The sequence below is a fragment of the Zeus faber genome, assembly GCF_960531495.2.
Source record: "Zeus faber genome assembly, chromosome: 11".
NCBI lineage: Eukaryota > Metazoa > Chordata > Actinopteri > Zeiformes > Zeidae > Zeus > Zeus faber.
This window is the reverse complement of record NC_137205.1, coordinates 13,584,918-13,604,403: the sequence shown is the minus strand read 5'-3', so window position 1 is coordinate 13,604,403 and position 19,486 is coordinate 13,584,918. Positions and strand designations below refer to the sequence as shown.

At 44.6% G+C, this 19,486-nt stretch overlaps 2 protein-coding genes across 2 annotated transcripts; both read right to left on the bottom strand.

Moving 5' to 3' along the window:
- Nucleotides 1–1,085: 1,085 nt before the first annotated feature.
- Nucleotides 1,086–11,424, bottom strand: rundc1 (RUN domain containing 1). The gene is made up of 5 exons (XM_080009245.1): nt 10,932–11,424; nt 8,287–8,445; nt 6,934–7,132; nt 4,206–4,301; nt 1,086–3,780 (listed from the first exon to the last, which is right to left on the bottom strand). The coding sequence occupies exons 1-5, from the start codon at nt 11,322–11,324 to the stop codon at nt 2,921–2,923; spliced, it is 1,707 nt and encodes a 568-aa protein (XP_079865371.1). The 5' UTR covers nt 11,325–11,424; the 3' UTR covers nt 1,086–2,920.
- Nucleotides 11,425–12,380: 956 nt separating this feature from the next.
- Nucleotides 12,381–19,002, bottom strand: grna (granulin a; the record flags this gene model as incomplete). Its single annotated transcript, XM_080009999.1, has 14 exons — nt 12,381–12,806; nt 12,968–13,219; nt 13,365–13,601; nt 13,823–14,131; nt 14,531–14,767; nt 14,861–14,958; nt 15,080–15,202; nt 15,441–15,594; nt 15,806–15,912; nt 16,050–16,131; nt 16,315–16,443; nt 16,580–16,717; nt 16,920–17,093; nt 18,937–19,002. The coding sequence occupies 14 exons, from the start codon at nt 19,000–19,002 to the stop codon at nt 12,660–12,662; spliced, it is 2,253 nt and encodes a 750-aa protein (XP_079866125.1). The 3' UTR covers nt 12,381–12,659.
- Nucleotides 19,003–19,486: the final 484 nt, after the last annotated feature.

Below are 19,486 nucleotides of genomic sequence, written 5' to 3'. Positions count from 1 at the left end.
TGGCAGAAGAAAATACTTTTATTTCTTTGTTGATTTGTTTTGTAAAGTAATTTGAGGCGAAACATAAGATATTATTATTATTAATAATAATAATAATAATAATAATAAATTATGATTTAATATCTATTTTCTATAATATTTTTTTAGTATTCAGTTATACTTTCGACCAATCAAATAGCCCATCACTTCGTAATGTTGTTTTGAGGATTCCATCTTGAGCCCAGAGGAGTTTAAATTGAGTCTAAATTTCAAATCCATTCATCCATCCAGTTTTGAAATATCCATCCAATTTTGATATACTTAAAAATAGTGTGGCATGTAGCTGCACTTAAAACGACCAAGATCTTGTGAAGCAGACGTCATATCTCTGGGGCAAGCCGCCATATTTGGGGAATCACTCGCATGGACTGAATGTTGGTCGGCATTTTTGAATTATAAGATGCTTGGAAGTCTCGTTTAGGTGAAAAACTGCCGCAGAAAATCTCACAGTAAAACCTCATACCTTATTTTTCTCCGTACCTTTCTCCATTTTTGTACATTTTGTAAATTTTGCCCATTTCTCTATGCAACTGAATGAAAGCGATCCTCCAAAAATGGTGACTGGAGTCCATAGCAACCGTCAAACTTCACATTCCCTATCTTGCTAAAATAGCAATATTTTACAATGTTACAGCAAACAGTCTGAATCTGGTTAAGACACAATCTTCCCCCAAAAATGGAATATTCCCTTCATACAGGGAATAGACCAAAATACCTGACAATATATTCTAAAACTTCAGTGTTGATTCCAATATGGATCAGCAAGTTCCAGTAGATACTGTTCAGATAAAAACAACCGTCCTTTCCAAATGCTCTGTTTTTCACATTTCATTCATGGACTCCTCTGCTCCCCAGAGAAGTTTATATGAAAGTTGTTTTTTTTTTATTGCACATCTCTCATCTCTTCAGACTTGATTACCTCACTAATTGTGATGGCAGCTTTTCACTATACTACTACAACAATGAAAATAATTTCACCAATAAATGGTTCTTGAGATGATTTAATAACATGATTAAAAGACACAAACAATGCAAATAATGGTGGGTAAAGCATATAGTCAAAGTGAATTCCAGATGAACTCATTTACAGTTACACAGTAGCAGGAACAGAAACAACATGCATGCAGACTAAGCAGTTATTTGCTTGGACCACATGAATAAAATGGATGTTCTCAATATATTTCTATCTTACATTTTAATTTAAATAAACAAAACATTAACCCTTCATGAACCCTTCAATCTAAACCATCCTCACTCAATTAAGATATATTTAAGATTGTGCTCTGAAATACAACAAAAAATACAGCTGAGTATAATAATTTAGGCTTTGTGAAATCATACTCATGTCCATTAAATAAATATCCTCATATTTCACAACATAAATGCTAAACACCAAATGAAACCAAATTTTAAAAAGTGCACATATTTATTTTCTAGACACAAAATCGGAAACACAACATAGCGTAGACTGGATAAAACACTTCTCCGGGCCGATTTGTGTCCATATTCTCAAACTGACCCAATATAGAATGGATCATATGTACCGTGGGCAAACGGACAGAACGTCCTCATAAAAGCCTTTGCTACATGTGGACCCAGGAATTAGTCAAATGTCCTGTTCACAGGTAACACTGCAGTTTACAACCCATAATACATCAAAAGTTGTCAGGAAAACTTGACTATGAGGCTTAGATGCAACATGTGTCAATATAACAGCATATCTGGTTTCTACATTCAGCATTTCAGCATTCATTTATTTTGGGATGATTAAAAAGAAATTCACCTGCTCCTTAAAGACCAAGAGAAATGAACCTTAAACAATTATTTTAAATCGAATATAATTAAACATATTGTACAGCACAATTGCCATTTCAAATATAATCGCATGTGGAATAGATAAAACACAGCAGTAAACACAGGGTCTAAATGCTTTTGACGTTGCCCACAGATCTTAAAAGACACTAAATGGATTTCATAAAGAAATATCACTTTCCAATGTTGATCCCTGCATGCGTTCAATCCACTTTTCCAATGTAACACTAAACCTGCAGTATCTTTCCCCCAATATACCGATATGGTAACAAATATTCAACGACATAATTTGTCCTGGCTGGCTAGCAAATTCCAAAATTGGTTTTGCCCTAAATCTGACCTGAAACTTCAATCATGTTTTCCATGACAGTGAGCCTTTGCACTCTACCTTTCGTGATTAGCGAAACACCAGAATCTCCTTTTTACTGTGCGCAAGGCACAGTATCGAGGACTGTTAGCAGTTTTTACCGTTTGGAGATGACCAGGAATGTCTCAGAAAACCGTCAATGAATGATCATCACAGGATCGTGCTACTGAAAAAACAACCGTTAACCACATAGCGTTGCATAGGCCAGAGACAAATCAGGTACAAAAGGGGCTCAGAATGATAAACACAGGTAGTAAAAGGTCACAAAGGCAAGGTCCTCTCAAACTCCTTTCTAAGGCATGTAATAGTATAAGCAGCGATCTTTTCTGGAATTGGGGACATATAAATATGTAAATTCAGCAAATGTGAATATGTATTAAATATGCAGACCATATTTGTTCACCGTTAGAGATGATATACACAACGTAATGTACTGTAGACTAACCCATGCATGCCTATGTTACAAGCTCTCATAATAAAACCGTTCTCCAGAAGTGCGGTGAGGGTGGCACGACCAAAAGGTGCAAATTACGGTGCAAATGCTTCCAATTCATAATGCGAGGGATGTAACACTCAGGCTAGACATAAGGAAGCATGAGTTGGATGAATTTAGCTAGACCCATTGATCTGCTCTGACTATTTTGGATATCTGCAGGATTTGGATGTCTACTTGGACGTCTACGTTGTCTCTTTGGTCCCTTCTCAGAAAGCGTCTTTGATGTTCTTCAACTGCCGGACGGCCAGGTCCACGGGAAGGTTGAATTTGAGGTGGCTGATGCGGCCCAGGATGCGCAGGGCTCCCTCAAAGCCGGTCTGGGCCATGTAGCTCCAGGGCTGGTAGTGCGGATGGATGAGTGTCCCTGATTTACACAACAAATTGAGCCACGACACCAGCCGCTGCTCGTTCAAAGCCATGCACACTAGTGCCTTGAACTCCGAGTCCGCCCCCCGCTTATAGCGACCGTGCTCCTTCAGCACTGTGTGGACGGCCAAAAGCAGCGACTGCTTCGGGGTGATGGTCACTGGGCCGCCACCCACAGGCAGGCTGAAGGATTGCGAGAGCTGGCGTGCTGGTGACTCCACAAAGGCCTTTCCGTTTTTGGAGTTGTAGTATTCAACAAAGAGTTCCCAGGGGTGCATGGTCTGCGGGCCTTGCCTGTGAGGAAGCAGGCAGGAGATGGGTGCAAGCACCAGGCTCATGCCCTGCGAGGGGGAGTACAGGCCGTGGGACAACAAGTCTCTGAGGGCCAAGGCCAGCTCCTTCCTCACCGAGGAGGTCAGCTCATCCCGGGGCCCCGGAGCGGAGTTACCTGAGCAATTGACCACGTGCTCTATTGAGGGCTGTCTGCATGACGCTTGCACTCGCACCTTGTCCACAGCCCCCTCCAGCTGCTGCAGCAGGGGGCCGTAGTCCCTGCCTGTCCCGTGAGACCACATGTTCTGAGGAACATGGCCGGGCGCACAGCCAAACTGGCTGACAGCAAAGATCTGCAGCACAGCCAAGGCCTTCTGGATCAGCTGCAGACCAGTGTCTCGCATCCTTTGGGCCTGCTCTGGGTCCACTGAAATAACAAGAGGACAGCAATTTTTGAGACAAAATGTATAATATTAAAATATCTTAGGACTAATTGATCTACCACTCTGTAAGTAATGACATATGACATATATGAAGGTACGTGTGCGTTTCTTTTTAGATTTTACTCAATGGCATCATTGTCGTTTTCTTGAATAATAGTGTACTAGAATGATATGTGCATTAACTATTGTAGCTGTGAATAATTATTTCTTATAGTACTTTATTACATTATTATTTACTTTTGAATACTTGAAGGTTAGTAATCCTTTTTTTGTTTTATACTAATATTCATACAATTTTTTTTCATAAAAGGTTGTGTGTATACTGTATGCAATATCGAATTTGGTATCAAAACTGCATTTCGATTAATCATAATCATACAATTAATAGCATTTGATGGTAACTACAGACCTTTCCTCCTTCCTCCTGGAGCTCTGCTGTTGGTGCCTGATGTCCGTGGCTGATCATCATGAACACCATCAGACAGAAGAGGGTTTCCCACCTCATCTGTTAAAAACAAGAGGGTGGTATGTATCAAGGTGTCAAAAAGATGATTTGTAAATCTTGGGAATCTGCCAGGCTTCAAATGAAACTTTTTGAATACAGGTACTCCTCACTCCGTTAGGACTTACAACCAGCTCTCTGACCAGTCTGTATTGTGTGCTGTGCACAATACCGCGGCGTGCGCGCTGCGCATCTCAGCGTCAAGCATCTCATCGCGCATCACACTTTATACATAATATATACTCTATACACTATATACACTGTATACACTATGGACTATGGACAATTGCAAGGCGGCGTCGTACAATCTACGGAGGGCGGTAAAGGACGCTAAACGGATGTATAGGGACAGAGTGGAGCGACAGATGGAGCAACGGGACACCAGATGCATGACGTCGAGCATGACGTCAGGAGGGCTCTAATGCGTGTGAACACCCGGAAAGCTGCGGGCCCAGATGGCATATCTGGGCGAGTACTGAAGACCTGCGCTAACCAGCTAGCCCCGGTGTTCACTAGGATATTCAACGCCTCCCTGGCCGAGTTGGTGGTTCCGTCCTGCTTCGAGAGGTCCACCGTCATTCCTGTCCCGGAGATCACCTCTCCAGCCTGCCTGAATGACTACAGTTCGGTGGCCCTCACCTCGGTGGTCATGAAGTGCTTTGAGAGGCTGATTAAGGATTACATCTTCGCCACCCTCCCCCCGCACCTTGGACCCGCCGCAGTTGGCGTGCCGGCCGAACAGATCCACGGACGATGCGGTCTCCCAGGTACTGCACACCACGCTCACGTACCTGGACGGCCGGAAGGGGGCCTATGTGAGATTGTTGTTCATCGACTATGGTTCAGCTTTCAATACCATAGTCCCCACCAGACTGGCTGTCAAGCTGCGGGAGCTAGGACTGAGCACTCTGCTGTGTGCCTGGATCCTGGACTTCCTCTCAGCCCGGCCCCAGGTGGTTAGGGTGGGGAGGCACATGTCCAGCTCCCTCACCCTGAACACAGGATCCCCGCAGGGCTGCCTCCTCAGCCCCCTACTGTACTCCCTGTACACACACGACTGTGTGGCCAGGTCCAGCTCCAACACCATCATCAAGTTTGCTGACGACACCATCGTAGTGGGCCTGATCACGTACGACGATGAGTAGGCCTACTGTGAGGAGGTGGCTGACCTGTCACTCTAGTGCTAGGCCAACAGCCTCCTCCTGAACGTCAGCAAAACTAAGGAGCTGGAGGAGTGGACTTTGGACTGTGGACTGGAGGAGAGGACGCACGTGTCGTTGGTGACTAATAGGACTTCTGTTGACAGGATGAGCAAGTTCAAGTTCAAGAGGTTATCTGTCAGCATCAACTACCTGAGCGTCCACATCCCAGAGGACTTAACATGGACTACACACAACAAGGAGCGTCTTTACCACCTCAGGCAGCTGAAGAAATTCAGGGTCTCTGTGAGGATCCTCAAGTCCTTCTACTGTGGAGCAGTGCAGAGCATCCTGACAGGCAACATCACTGCCTGGTTTGGGAACTGTACTGCTCAGGACAGTCAGGCCCTGCAGAGGGTGGTGCGTTCAGCCCAACGTACCACTGGAACTCCCCTCCCCTCCCTGCAGGACTTATACACCAGGAGGTGTAGTAGCAGAGCCCGCAGGATCATGAAGGATCCTCACCACCCCGACAACGGACTGTTCCGGCTGCTGCGGTTGGGCAAGCGCCTCCGCAGTCACACAGCGTGGACAGAGACTGAGACAGAGTTTCTTCCTGCAAGTCATAAGGACTGTCAACGCTGAACTCACCAGGGGTATCCTAACAAAAAGCACTGAGACACTCACACAGCCCCCACTGCCTTACTGTACTGTATGTAGCATATTGTACTGCCTACTGTATCACTGCACCGGGGTACTGCATACTGCGCTGTATTGTTGTTCTGTGCAGTGTTACTGTATTGCTGTGTCATACTGTTGTGTACTGTGCTGTATATCTCCATACTCACTTTATTCAGATGCACTTTACTGCACATATCTGTATATACAAACAGCCTATCCCATATACATAACTCTATTCCCTTCACTTCTATTTTGTACCCCCACTCTGTATTACCCTTTTGAGTCTTATTTTATTTTTGTTTTATTTTATTTATATTATTCACTAACTGCGTTACGTTTTAGGAATCAGTTAGTTTCAGTTAGTTAGCTAGGTAGGAATTAGGTTAGCTATTATGTTCAGTTCAGTAACTATCGTGCATAATCTCCGGGTGCGTTGCAAAGACATTTCACTGTATATATGTATGAACGTATGTATATGTATGTGAAAAATAAACCTCTTGAATCTTGAATATAGTATATACACTACATATATCATATATACACTATATATCCTATATACACAATATATACTATATATATTATGTACACTGTATACATCTCATCTCATCACCGTTCTCAGTCTCGTTCCCGCAGTTTGTCAGTATTCACTACACTAGCGTTCTCAATGGCCACGTCCCCTTACCGTGAAACAACATCCTCGCTTGAATCACATCCTCGCTTATCGACCAATACACTTAACGACCTGGTCCTGGGAACGGAACTCGGTCGTTAACTGAGGAGTACCTGTGATTCAAAACAAAACAAAAAAACTGTACCCTGGATGAAGTTGATGAACATCTCAAGGTCCCTGATCTGGGTTTTGAGCTGGCCCACCAACTGCTCCTTCACCCGGGCTGGGTTGACTATCTGAGCAATGGCGGTGTCCACCCTCTGCCTCAGCTCTTCAGGCGTCAGGTTCCCGATGTCCTCGTTCAGGTTCACGTCCAGCTTTTTAATCAGCTCGTCAATGATGACCTGGGCGAACATGATGAAAGTTATTTGAGGCCGTTATTGCACTGTTAAGGGCCAAGATTTACCTGATATCAGACAGAATTGTCAACTTGTAACACTCACACATTTCCATCTTCAGTCTGACATTGCCTCCACTTTAACTGATTTCTGTGGGGGAGGGGGATTCGATTTTCCCGAACCAATAACTAGAAAGCAACATATCCGCCTGAATCGAATGTAAATTTAAGTCGACACTGATGCATAGCCATCCCAACATACTGGCTTTGCGGGGGTTTTAAAAGGGGAGGGGAGCAAAGTAAAAACAAACTACGATGTCGTTGCCATTGTTGTTATTACTCCTCCTTAGTTCCGTGCGGCGCACAGCTTGTCAACACTTGACAACAGCTTGACAACAACGTAAGTCCCAGCCGTGGCACTGATTGGGAATTTGTTAGTACCCCCGCGGCGCTCATTGGACTGCTCATTTTTCAACCGAGAGACCGCTGTTTCATGTCATGATGCCAGACCATAAGAATCAGTCAACTCGGTGGAGTGGGCGGATTCAAACGTTGGGACCCAGGCAAGGCCAAGATAGCTATTCTGACCAAGTTCTACACCAGCACTGTTCAATAACTACATTCTCCTTCACCCATATTGTTATTATATCGTATATGATATTATCGTATTACTTATCATATATTATGATAAGTTATCTGTTGTCTTGAGGCTGTATTACAGAAAAGCCATGTAATATCCGGAACTATGTAGACTGTTCTACTTTTGTCCCATCAACGTTCCAGCTGCTCTAATCAGAATTTATGGTTTGTAAATATCTGATAAAAGCGGCAATAATCATCTCCTATATATTGTGAAGTTATTGATGTTGAGGTACTCGTCAACAACATATTGCGATATTTCATTTTTTCAATATAGCCAAGCTCCGCCACCCTCTCTCCAGTGAATTTAGATGGTATAGTAACGGCCTACAATGAAACCAGGATCCTACTGGCTCTCTGAGGCACGTGATAATTAACCACTGTAGTAGGCTATGATAGGGTAAGTAACACAACACTGAACATTCAGTATCTGTGCGCTGTGAATAACACTATAAGGTTCACATAAACACTCATCATATATTTCCCATAATGGTTGTTAAAGAAGGGTCTTTGGATTCCCACCTTCTGTCTCTCCATGACGACGGACTGTGGCAAGGCGTCATAGCTGCCCTCCTGGTAGGCGAAGCGCTCCAAGTCGTCCAGCTGGGTTTTGAGTTGGTAAATAAGATCTTTCTGCTTCTCTCGCTGAGCCTCCAGGCGCTCCCTCTTCTCCCTCTCACTCTGACAGGGAAGAAAAATAGTATAATGTGTTAGTAAACAAAGCCAGGGACAATTATCTTACGTCTGCATGCCAGCCACGGACAAAATGACATTAAATCTACAAAGTGAGCAGCAGCAACCTTTCTGTTAAAGGGGGATGGGGAGCACATAGGCAGAAATGGCTGCTCACAGAGGACGGGCTGGGCTTAACATAGAGCTGCAGGTGACAAATACACAGATTATGAAAAGTGCTGTCAAACATAGCAATGGATCAACTGAATAACTGCTACAAAATAAAGGAAAATAATAAAAACATTACAAACAATCTAACAACACCCCAGACTAAATTATAGGACATTTTAACGCTGGCAGGAAAAAAAGTCAATTTGAAGCTACCCGCTGCACACTGAGGGAGAGCACACAAACACCTTGCTTCATAGTATTTCTAACTTCCTCGTTTGTTTGTTTTTTCCTGGAATGTATGACCAACATGTATTGCAAGTAAAAAAAAAAAAAAAAAGATCTCTATACAGTATGGTTGTAAAAACAGTCATCAGCCAGTGAGTCATGCAAGGAGCACAACATTTCTACCAAATGATACAAACGCATATTTCTGGATGCATCTGGAATCACACAGTACTCACCAGGGCTTCCTACAAGTAAAGCATGAAGCAAGGAAGAAAGAAGACACAATGAGCTCAAATGGAAAATATGATTAAAGGCAAAGGGAGACCTTTTTATAAATTTAGGCTAAATCTGTGGTCCTCGACTGGTGGGTTCCGATCCCAACCAATACAGCTGTTTGCCAGGATAAACTAAATCAAGAAGAAATCTCATCATCATTGTGGAATATTGTCCTTAATTCTTTGAAATAAATTATGATGCTTCAAATATTAAATTATGTTTGGGTCATAAATTGATGTCTAAGGACAAATGTGGATCCTGGGGCTAGAACAGCTGAGAACCACGGGGCTGAAGGATAATGAGCAAGTAAACAATGGCAGGAGCAAAGTGGTTTGCTTAAATGTCCCAGTGCACACAGAGGCTGGGTATGAAATAGATGCTGATCTGCTGCAGGCATTTTCATTGAGCCTGTATAGTGAGTCACTCGCTTGTGTCAAACAGCACCATTTTCCTATGGAGATAAGAGATCTCCACCAGGGAGCAAACAGCACACGAGATAAGCACAGCCCTCCGGTGTGACGTAACAAGATTTAATTAAAAATAAAAGCTTGCAGATTATCATCTCGATAGCTTTATTTGCTGTGGGTCTCATCTAGAGGCAAGTGTCGCCTTGAGCAGGCGTCTAGGGAGTGTGTGTGTGTGTGTGTGTGTGTGTGTGTGTGTGTGTGTGTCTGATGAATGCATCCATCCATCCGGGTCTCCAGCTACAGGTCTACAGCAGTCACAGTCATGAACCTTTAGTTGACAAAATAATTGCGGTTAACTATAATAGTGGCATAATATTAAACTTATAATATCATAAACTTATAAAGATACATGCCTTATCTGTTGGAGTAGGGATTGAAGATGGGAACAAAATAAATTCTAATGAGCATTGTATTATTTGCGACATTTGCAACATAGGTTTTTTTGTTTTGTTTGTTTTTTAACCTGTGCTGTCAGCATGCTGGGCATACAACACAGAGTATTTGTTTGTATGCCATTGCACCTAGGACAGAGTTAGTCTGCAGGTGTTTTGAGTTCTCAACCTGCAATGCAACTCTTTATTAATTCTTTAATCATCAAGAACTGCTGCAACAACTCTGTCCTGTGGACGACCTGTGAGATGACAAGACACAGATTTTTTGTTAAACAGAACCGCCACCGATCCCCCTCTTTGGAGAACTATCTCACCGTGTTTTGGTCTTTAAACAACGAACCACTCCAAGAGGGGGGAATCACCACGGGTGAGTCGTATATGTGTATGTGTGTGCGTGTCCACCGGTGAGTGTACGATACTTGTCCCGGTTGGTTCTGGTGTATGAGGTCGGTATTATATCGTAGCGCCTCCAAGCAGCGGAAAAGGCCCCCGAAGCCCCCCCACGGGGGCAGGAAAGCCCCTGTAGTCACAGAAGACCCGACCCAACTAGTCCCCAGACAAGAAGCCCGCGGAGCACAACCGCCACCGGTCAGCCCCCCCCATGGGGACGCTCCAAAGGTGATGACGGCAGATTACAGGGGCTGCAAAGAGGCGGCGGGACGAGTGACAGAGCCCCGTTGGCCTGGTCACCAAACGGGCACTTGGGAGGTGCTCTGCTCCGTCTGCAGACAGCTCGTGGCCAGGGAACAAAGGCGGATAAAACTGGGCACAAATCACCTCCAGGTGCTGCTTCCAGGTACACTCTACTCTGTCGGGTAAAGTGCAGAGCAGCTGTCAACACAAAGTTCACTACAGCGGGTAAGAAAGTCACCATCGCTGGGGAGCTGCTGTAAGGATTGAACAGAGCCTATACCGGTCATTGGGGGAGATCTCAGCAGCGGTCTAAAACGGCTCCGGTACTCACAGAGTTCTCCAGCTGCGCGGTGTCCTGCGCCCGGCAGCCCACCACATGCGGGCAGCCCTTGAAGGCGAACTCCTCCAGCTCCACCAGCATCCTCTCCTTCTCCTCCGCCTGGGCGTGGACGACCTGCTTCAGCCTGAACTGCACCTGTGCGAAGTGGGAGGTGAGGGCGAGGAGCGAGGAGTTGAGCAAGCCCTGCTCCTCCTCGAGCTTCTTCAGCCGGGCGGCCATCTCGTCCTCCGAGCTCCAGGACGAGCCCCTCCGCCCCGGGTCGCACTCGCCCCCGGCGCCGCTCTCCTCTTCGGGACTGGCCACGGCGCCGACGGGAGCCCATCTCTCCCCCGCTCCGGCGAAAGGACCCTCGCTGTCCGAGGTCGATAATTCTTCCGTGGACATGCTTGAAATTACATTCGCAGTAAACGCCAGAAGTCCGCTCTGTACCGCCGAACACGTCGTGGTGCTGCGCGTCTCAGTTACGCAGAAAATGCTGCGGATCAGCCCCGACGAGACAGGTGCACCGCCATCTTGGAAAGGACGACTCACACGGGGGGGGGGGGCGTGGCTACAGGAGCGTGAGACGACCCAAACGGCGCGACGTCATCGTGGAAAACCTGACGTATGGAGCACCGATTTCTGCAGGATATAATTACCACCAATTAAATAAATCAATAATGAAATGTCAAATTGTATTTTTTAAATGTGCCATTGAAAACATTCGTTTTTTTTTTTTATCCTAAAGATTCAATAAATATATGTCACATGAGCTATTTTCTCAAGAATACATTTAATTCATTTTTATTTCATATTAAAATGCAGTTTTTATAAATGCCCCTTGTTCATAATAATATGCTTAATTTTCCAATGCTACTTCTCCAAAATACATTATCCAAATGCTTCTTTTATTTCCTTCCATAATAATAGACTTTTCACAAATATCAAACGTGCATATTTTCTCTTTTGCCATTATATTTCTCCTTTTGTTCCTGTAAGCTTTTGCGGATGTAAAAATACATTACAAAAAACACATGTTTAAGATTTATTCAGTCATCAACAACTCAATCTAACCTATAACCCCCCTCCAACTATGCAATTACTGTATGTATCCTTATTGCATGCTTGATATTGATGTATTTATTTTGTTGTGGAACTTATGAATTAACCTGGGCTTGCTGATTTAGCTTTTCTCACAACATTTTGGAAATCACTAAATTTGGGCCCGGTAGGTTTTTGACTTGCAATGCAACAAGTAAGTCAACAGTTAAGTAGACGGACATTGTGTTGTCAGCCTTAACAAGTGATTTCACAGAGGTAAAAGAAAAAAAAACGAGACGCACACGAGTAGAATGACGGGATTTTTATTGGAGGTTAAACCAAGAAAGGATGTGAAGCCTATACCTTTTTGGTCCCAGAAAATAGTGGCAATGTTTTTCAGAACAGATGATCCAGATGCATTTCATATATGTAAAAATAGCATGTATTTGTACCACAAAACATACAGAACACACCAGCTAAATAATGTCCATCCTTTGCGTACATAAACTCAGGCATGGTGAATATACCTGAAACGCTCAAAAAAAAAAGTTAATGAAACTTCTCACAATGACGCTGGAGTGTTATAAACCATGTTTGAGATGATTAAGGGTTTTAACCATAAGTTCAAGATGAGATGTGCCTGCGATGCCCCGATTACCCTCCAAAATGATTCCCTGAGCTTGGTGCACTGCAAGTTGTTCAGACAGTCAGGGCTCTCTTTTTGTTGTTGGAAAGGAACACCTGCCAGTCGTCCCATCGGAGTCCTGCCTGCTGGGTGCAGGTCCCGCCAGCTGCACAGGCGTGCCCGGCCGGACAGCAGTGCCTCATATCGTCACAACACACCGCCTGCGAGGACGTAACAACATCTATTGGTAGAAAGTACTGCAACCTCGCATCTTTGAAGCAATATATTGGCATTGCACTTTTATAAACTACTGCACACTACACACACAGTGACACTTTGTTCATGGCGCAGTGGCAATGTGTGAGAGGATGGTGTAGCGTACATTGGGAGTGGGACAGCAGCCCCATGTGGTGGGGGAAATCCGGCAGCACGTCTCTTTGTCCCTGCAGCGGAACTCGCCCTCGCACTGGGTGCCCCTCTCCTGCGAGCTGTACAACTGAGGTTGCGGCATATAAACCCGAGTCAACGGTAGTGTCTGCAGCTGTAGCATGATCACTTTTTGACAGGATGCTGAGCCCATGTTACAGCTGTAGCCCTGGGGGCAGCAGTGCTCCATGTCTAGGCAGCACACGGCCTGCAGAGAAACACAAAGTAGGATACTGACAATTTGGGGTCTTATGTCACGTTAGTTATGTCCACTGTTTTACATATGTAGGTCCTGGCAAAAATGTCCTTGAATAGAGTATATTATTTTTGCCGTAATAAGCGCTCTCTCTCGCCTTATAGAAAGGGCAGCAGCCCCACTGGCCTGTGGAGAGCTGGCAGCAAGTGGAAAATTCAGGGCAGCTACTGTGGGCGTTACACTCCACAGACTCAGGGGGGCCTTGACTGCTGTCAATAGCTGGGATCTTGTTGTACCACGGAATCTCCACTTCTCCTTTTAAGCATGTAGTTTTAACAGAGTCACATTTGTAGTGGGCAGGACAACAGTGATCTCCATCGGCGCAGCAGACTGCCTGCAACAGAACCGAGAGAGGAAGTAATACACTTTAGTTCAATGGCACACATAGTGCCATTGAACTGGCACTATGTGTGGTTCACACATAGTTTTTTTTGGTTCTCTTTTCAGCGATACTCAAACAGCTGATGTTCCGCTAGAGAAACCTGAAATAAAAGGTCGCTGCCTTACAAAAAAAAGGTGTTCATTATGAGGTGTTGTGATGGTGGAGAGTTTGACCTCTGGTAATGGGCAGCATCCCCACTTCTGGAACGAGGACATGAAACAGCAGGTGGTGTGCTCTGGGCAGGATGTGTGAGGGTCACACTGAATCCTTCCCTCCTCCTCGACACCCTGCTTTTTCTGCTTCTCTTCTGTGCTTGTTACCGGGGTTATAGTCGTAGCCTCGGTACTCGGTGCATCAGTATTGAAGGCATCCACCTTCCCCACCATGGGCTGGGGGCCCGAGGGGCCCTGGCAGATGAGGGTGGTCAGGTCGCAGGTAGTGTGCACAGGGCAGCAGTGAACATGATCGTCACAGCACACTGCCTGGTGGGGGAAAATATTAAGAAAATATGATGCTCAATGCCACAGATTTAGGGACATGGTAAGTGTTACAGGTGTGGCTACTTGTGTAACGTGACCTTTTTGGCTCATTTGTCACATGCTTTTCAACTGGAACATCGACACACATCTAAAACCCTTGGATTCTTGACAGAGGGGAGGTATCTAAACTCATGATTTAACTGAGCAAAGTCTATAATTTTCATTGAGAAACACACTTTTTTTTTCACACGATGATACAATAGGAGGGAATTTCTTGGTTTAAAGGTGCTGTTAGTTAGAATGGAGAGGAACTTTTGGCCATTATCAAAATTACAAACGGTGTATTAGTGGTTTCCTTCGAACAAGGGCTTCTGTTGTTACTCTAAAACTCTTTGTCACTACCTCAGGCAGAGGACAACAGGTCCAGCTCCCGATTTGATCCTTGCAGCAGGTGCTCTTGCCTGGACAGCTGTAGCCAGGGTCACACGCTACATCACTTTCCTCCTCTGCCTCCCTGAGGACTGTGGGTACCTTCTCCACCCAGGGGGAAGAGCAAGAGTCGTTGTCACACGTCTGGGCGGCTAGGTTGCATTTCTTATCGTGTGGACAGCAGTGTAGGAAGTCCTCACAACAAACAGCCTAAAAAAAAAAGAAAGAAAAAAAAGCATTATTATCATCCCCTTGTTATGAAAGACTTAACTAACATCTATCTAGAAAGGGGTCAAATTGGACCTGTGGCAGAGGACAGCAAGCCCATCCACCCTCTTCAGCCTTGCAGCATGTAGTTCCACTCAAACAGGCCACTGTGTCATTGCAGGGTACTTTGTCGGCTGGGAAGGTGGGGTGGGGATTTGTAGTTAATGAAGCACAAACACACAAAAAAAGGAATGGCTATGTGCCAAGACAGCATTGTAGACTATCGAGAAACACACCAACAAATAAACAGCTTACTTCCTGCAGGAGTGGTAGGTGACGTGGACACTCCGAATGGGGAAGCTGTAGTTGCTGCCAGCTCTGAGACATCTTTGGAAGGTTCGCCATCAGAAATAGTTGGTGCTGTTACCTGTTCTCCCGCTGTAAATGGACATTCGAGGTAGCAGTTGAATACACCCACAAATACACGCCCTGGATAGATCGCAAGTAGCATAGTAGAGGCATACTACGTTATTTCGCTGGATGTAGTATGTCATCCTGGTACTAATTTGACCTAGAAAAATAGTACGCTAGTATGCCGTTTTGGATGCAGGGAATGGGTTTACAGTATAGAAACCAGGAAGTAGGTGTGGGTTTCACTTCTTTAATGGCACCTGACCTTTCTGTTTCTCCCACTGCGCTATCTTCCTCGCAGGCAACTTGGCCCACATTGGCGTCTCTTTCTTCGTGGTTAAGCAAATGCACTTGGACAGTTTGACGTCGCAGGCGTTTCCTTCGGGGCAGCAGTGCACCTTATCCTCGCAGCACGCCGCCTGCGCAGATAACAAACGACATAAAAGGCATCGTCTCATGGCCGGGCCAGATAGGTAAGCCTCAAAGGTACAAGAACCCCGATAAGAGAAAACAGAAAATGCAAATGTCCAATTTGGCTTTTTCTTTGTTCTGTGACTTCCGATAGGGAGAATTGAGCAGTCAGTTATATCATAACCGTCCAATTCAAAAGTCCTCTTTAGTCGTGTGTACCTCTGGCATGGGACAACAGCCCCAGGTTCCGTCTGGATTGTCGCAGCATGTTGTCTCCTCCGGACACTCTGACTCCCCATCATCGCAAACTACCACACTTACTACATCTGCAACAATGGAATTGATGGAATTGAGACTGATGATGAGTACAATGGCATTGAATTAGTCAATAAGCTATATATACAGTAAACCAAACTAACAGGCAAGATGATGCCACTTTTAACTCTGTTAGGACGACGTGAACCTTTTTTGATGCAGGAGCGGCAGTCTGCACTGCACTGGTGGCCTTCAGGACAGCAATGTTTCCCATCGGGGCATGAGACCCCCTGCAGGCGATGGTGAAAATAAACATTAAATCTGAACCTATACAATGTAAGGCTAGTACAGTGATATCTGAATGTTCATCTTTGTTATTTATCTCCAAATAATAAAAGCAAAATAGACTACTAATAGGAAAAAAAACCCAACCCTTTAACAGTGGTGGATTTCCTGGTTGTAGTCTGGATTACCTGGGATAGGGGACAGCAGCCAAACCGTGCCAGGGCCTTCAAACAGGAGAACTCGGGCGGGCATTTGGATTGATCTGGACAATTATTGTCATCTTCCTCCCCGATGTACGGCCTGATCATTCTGAAAGACTGCGGGTAGGGATCGGATGGGATGGAGAGGCATCTTTCTACATATTACTTTTTCCCCCCAATTCTGTTTAATGACATACTGTACATCTTACGCAACAGGCGGCTCGACGTCAAATTGATACGGCGTTGTTCTTACTTTAGAAAAGCCGGGAGGATGTGCTGAAACCCTCTCGACCCAGGGGATCGAAAGGGTTGCATTGACGCAGCTCGTGTCGCTCGCAATGCAAAGTGTCCCTTGAGGACAACAATGTAAATGGTCGTCACAGCATTCAGCCTGTACATAGGAAATAACCGTAGTGAGAATAGCCAAATCTGGTTTGAAATACATATCGCATGGGCCAACTATTATCAGGGTATAATAGCTACAACACATTTTGGTTAGTGGGAGTGTTGAGGATTTACTTATTGATTGATTGATTGATTGATTGATTGGTTATGAGGCAAAGCATGCAGAGTTACAGTATAGCCCAATGTACCTGGTGAAACGGACAACAGCTGTAGCCATCGCCCGGGGTGCTGCAGCATGTCTGGCCCCCCTCACACGCCTCTCCATTGGGACAGTCTTCGGCACATGCCAGGGCCAGCAAAGCCCAGCAGATCACACTCCACTTTTGCATCTGGATCACACAGTAGGAGATGAGGCGTGAACACTAGAGAGGGGGGAAAAATGAACTCACATAATGATTTGGCTTTATAATAGAGAACTCGATCACGACCTTATATCTAATATTTCTGTTGACACTCACCCTCCAAGGGCAATGGGAATTGTGATCACTAATGATGATTTTGTGAGGCAACATTTGATAAAATTTACACCATGAAATACAAAATGTGCATAATACATGAGTAAGCCTTGTGTCAGTAAAAGGACCCTTTTCCCATCAATGTATAACACTCTCCTTAACACTCTCCTTAATTCCATGCATTATGATAAACAGAAACATGCATTTGATGATACAATTCAATATATAGGCTACTGTGGACGATTTACAGACAAATATCAGAATATTTTGGGAGTTTATATCAATTGCATAAAATCTGTATTTGAGTACTCTAATACATTCTACAAAAAAAGTGAGTGAACGGTGTAATCTGCCTTTAGTTTTTTTTTTTTTTTTATAAATTTTAATATTTACAGTACTAGAAATGCATCACATCATACAGTACAATAATAATAAATACTGATAAAGACTGTTTAGTACCAGTGTTTTAGATAAAGACTGCACTCACCTCTGGTTTAGACTGTGCGCACTGTCAGGTGTTTCCCATGCGCCTGGACATAAATATATCACATGGCGCGCACGTACACGCCCCCTTCAAACGGAGACATCCCATTCACCATCTGTTACTGCTGTTATGTTTAAAGCTCCAGCATCAGAACCAGAATAAGTTTATTTGATGAAGGCCATTGTGATACACAAGGAATTTGTCTTAGTAGGGCCCGCGCATTGTACAGACAATTGGATGGAATGGAAAAACAATGGAAATGGGGGAGGGAAAAAAGCTCAACATTTACAATCTAAAAACAAAGAAAAACATAAATAATAACCCCTGGGTTATTATTCGGTGTAAAATATCGCCCTGCCCGTTTGGTTCTGTTTAATTGTTGCCGTCACATTACTTGTTACCACTTCCGGTCCAGTTTTATGGTTCCGTCGCCGGTAATTAGTGGAAAATACGACCTCTTCATATTATGTGTTTATCTGTTTAAGGTTGTGCCATCCATGCATTTTGTTTCATAAATCTGAGTGACAGGATTTTGTTAAGCCATTAGTTGGTGTTAGTTTATAATATTTATTGTTTTTCATGATGTTTTTTAAATTTGTTGGTATACACGTGTACCAGCTTATTGTGCTGCATGGAGTTTAATACACAGGCCCAAACGTGATTGAGACAATAGTTTTACATGCTGTATATTATTTTTTTTATACTTTCTTGCTTAGTACAGATGCATTGCACGGAATGTTATTTTATGAGATACACGTGAGGTGCTTTCTTTTGTGTAGCACAGTTATGTAATGGTTTCATCAAGGACATCCATGTCTGTGGAAGCTGCTGAATAAGGCACCGACTGGTCATCAGCCGTCATCCCGTCCCCTCATCAGCCTTTCTTTCACCTCACCGAAGAGATCACGTTTAATAAAAATACACAAGATTTGTATTTGCCGTGAGGCTGCTACAGAAAGGTTGGACGCACAGAGGGTTACACTTATACATGTGGATGTAACAGGCTAAGCTGTGTTTTTCCGTTATACCAGCTCTGACTTTTCGATAACAGAGACAAAACGTTTCCTAATACCTCATTGGTTCGAGGCAGGAGTTTGCTAGAACAGTGTGTGTGTGTGTGTGTGTGTGTGTGTGTGTGTGTGTGTGTGTGTGTGTGTGTGTGTGTGTGTGTGTGTGTGTGTGTGAATGACAGTTTGGAATGCCTCAGAGGAGAACTGGGTGGGCTGGTGTGAACGCTGCTGGTCGGACTGGTTGTCAATTGGTTGCCTCCAGGGGCGTGGGCAACACCACGCTGACCAGGATGTCAGAGCCTCTGGGGAACACGACAGGCATCAGTGCCTCCTGCCGGGTCCCAGTAGAACTTACAGATAATTAAGAATATTTATTTGTCACATGACACACCGCACTACAACACATGCATATATAAACACACATGCACATGCTTTTTTTGTTGGGTGGTGGCGAGTGAAATGTGGCCTCTGCATTTTTGACCCATCCTGGCTTGTCCTTCCTCCGGGGGGGGGGTGCAGCCAGGAGCAGTGGGCAGCATTTGTTGGCGCACCCGGGACCTAGTACCAGGTGTCCATCGCTGGTCAGACGATGGTGATGTGTGCATGTTTTTGGTGGGGGTCCTTACTGATGGTAGGTGGAGGAAACCCCATGTGAGCACAGGGAGAGCATGCAAACTCCACACCAGGACAACTTGAACATCAGTTATCCACTGAGTCAAAGCACTTGTAGAGATCTAAGAAGTCCATCTGGAACAGGCCATCTCTGCTTGCTGGGCACCAAGCTCACTCTTCAGGAGTGAAGGTCA

Coding starts and splice junctions, on each gene's coding strand:
- rundc1 (XM_080009245.1), bottom strand. CDS start 11,324: ATGTCCACGGAAGAATTATCGACCTCGGACAGCGAGGGTCCTTTCGCC. Junction 7,133..8,286: donor TCGTCATGGAGAGACAGAAG/GTGGGAATCCAA, acceptor ATGTTCGCCCAG/GTCATCATTGACGAGCTGAT. Junction 3,781..4,205: donor TCCAGGAGGAAGGAGGAAAG/GTCTGTAGTTAC, acceptor TTGTTATTTCAG/TGGACCCAGAGCAGGCCCAA.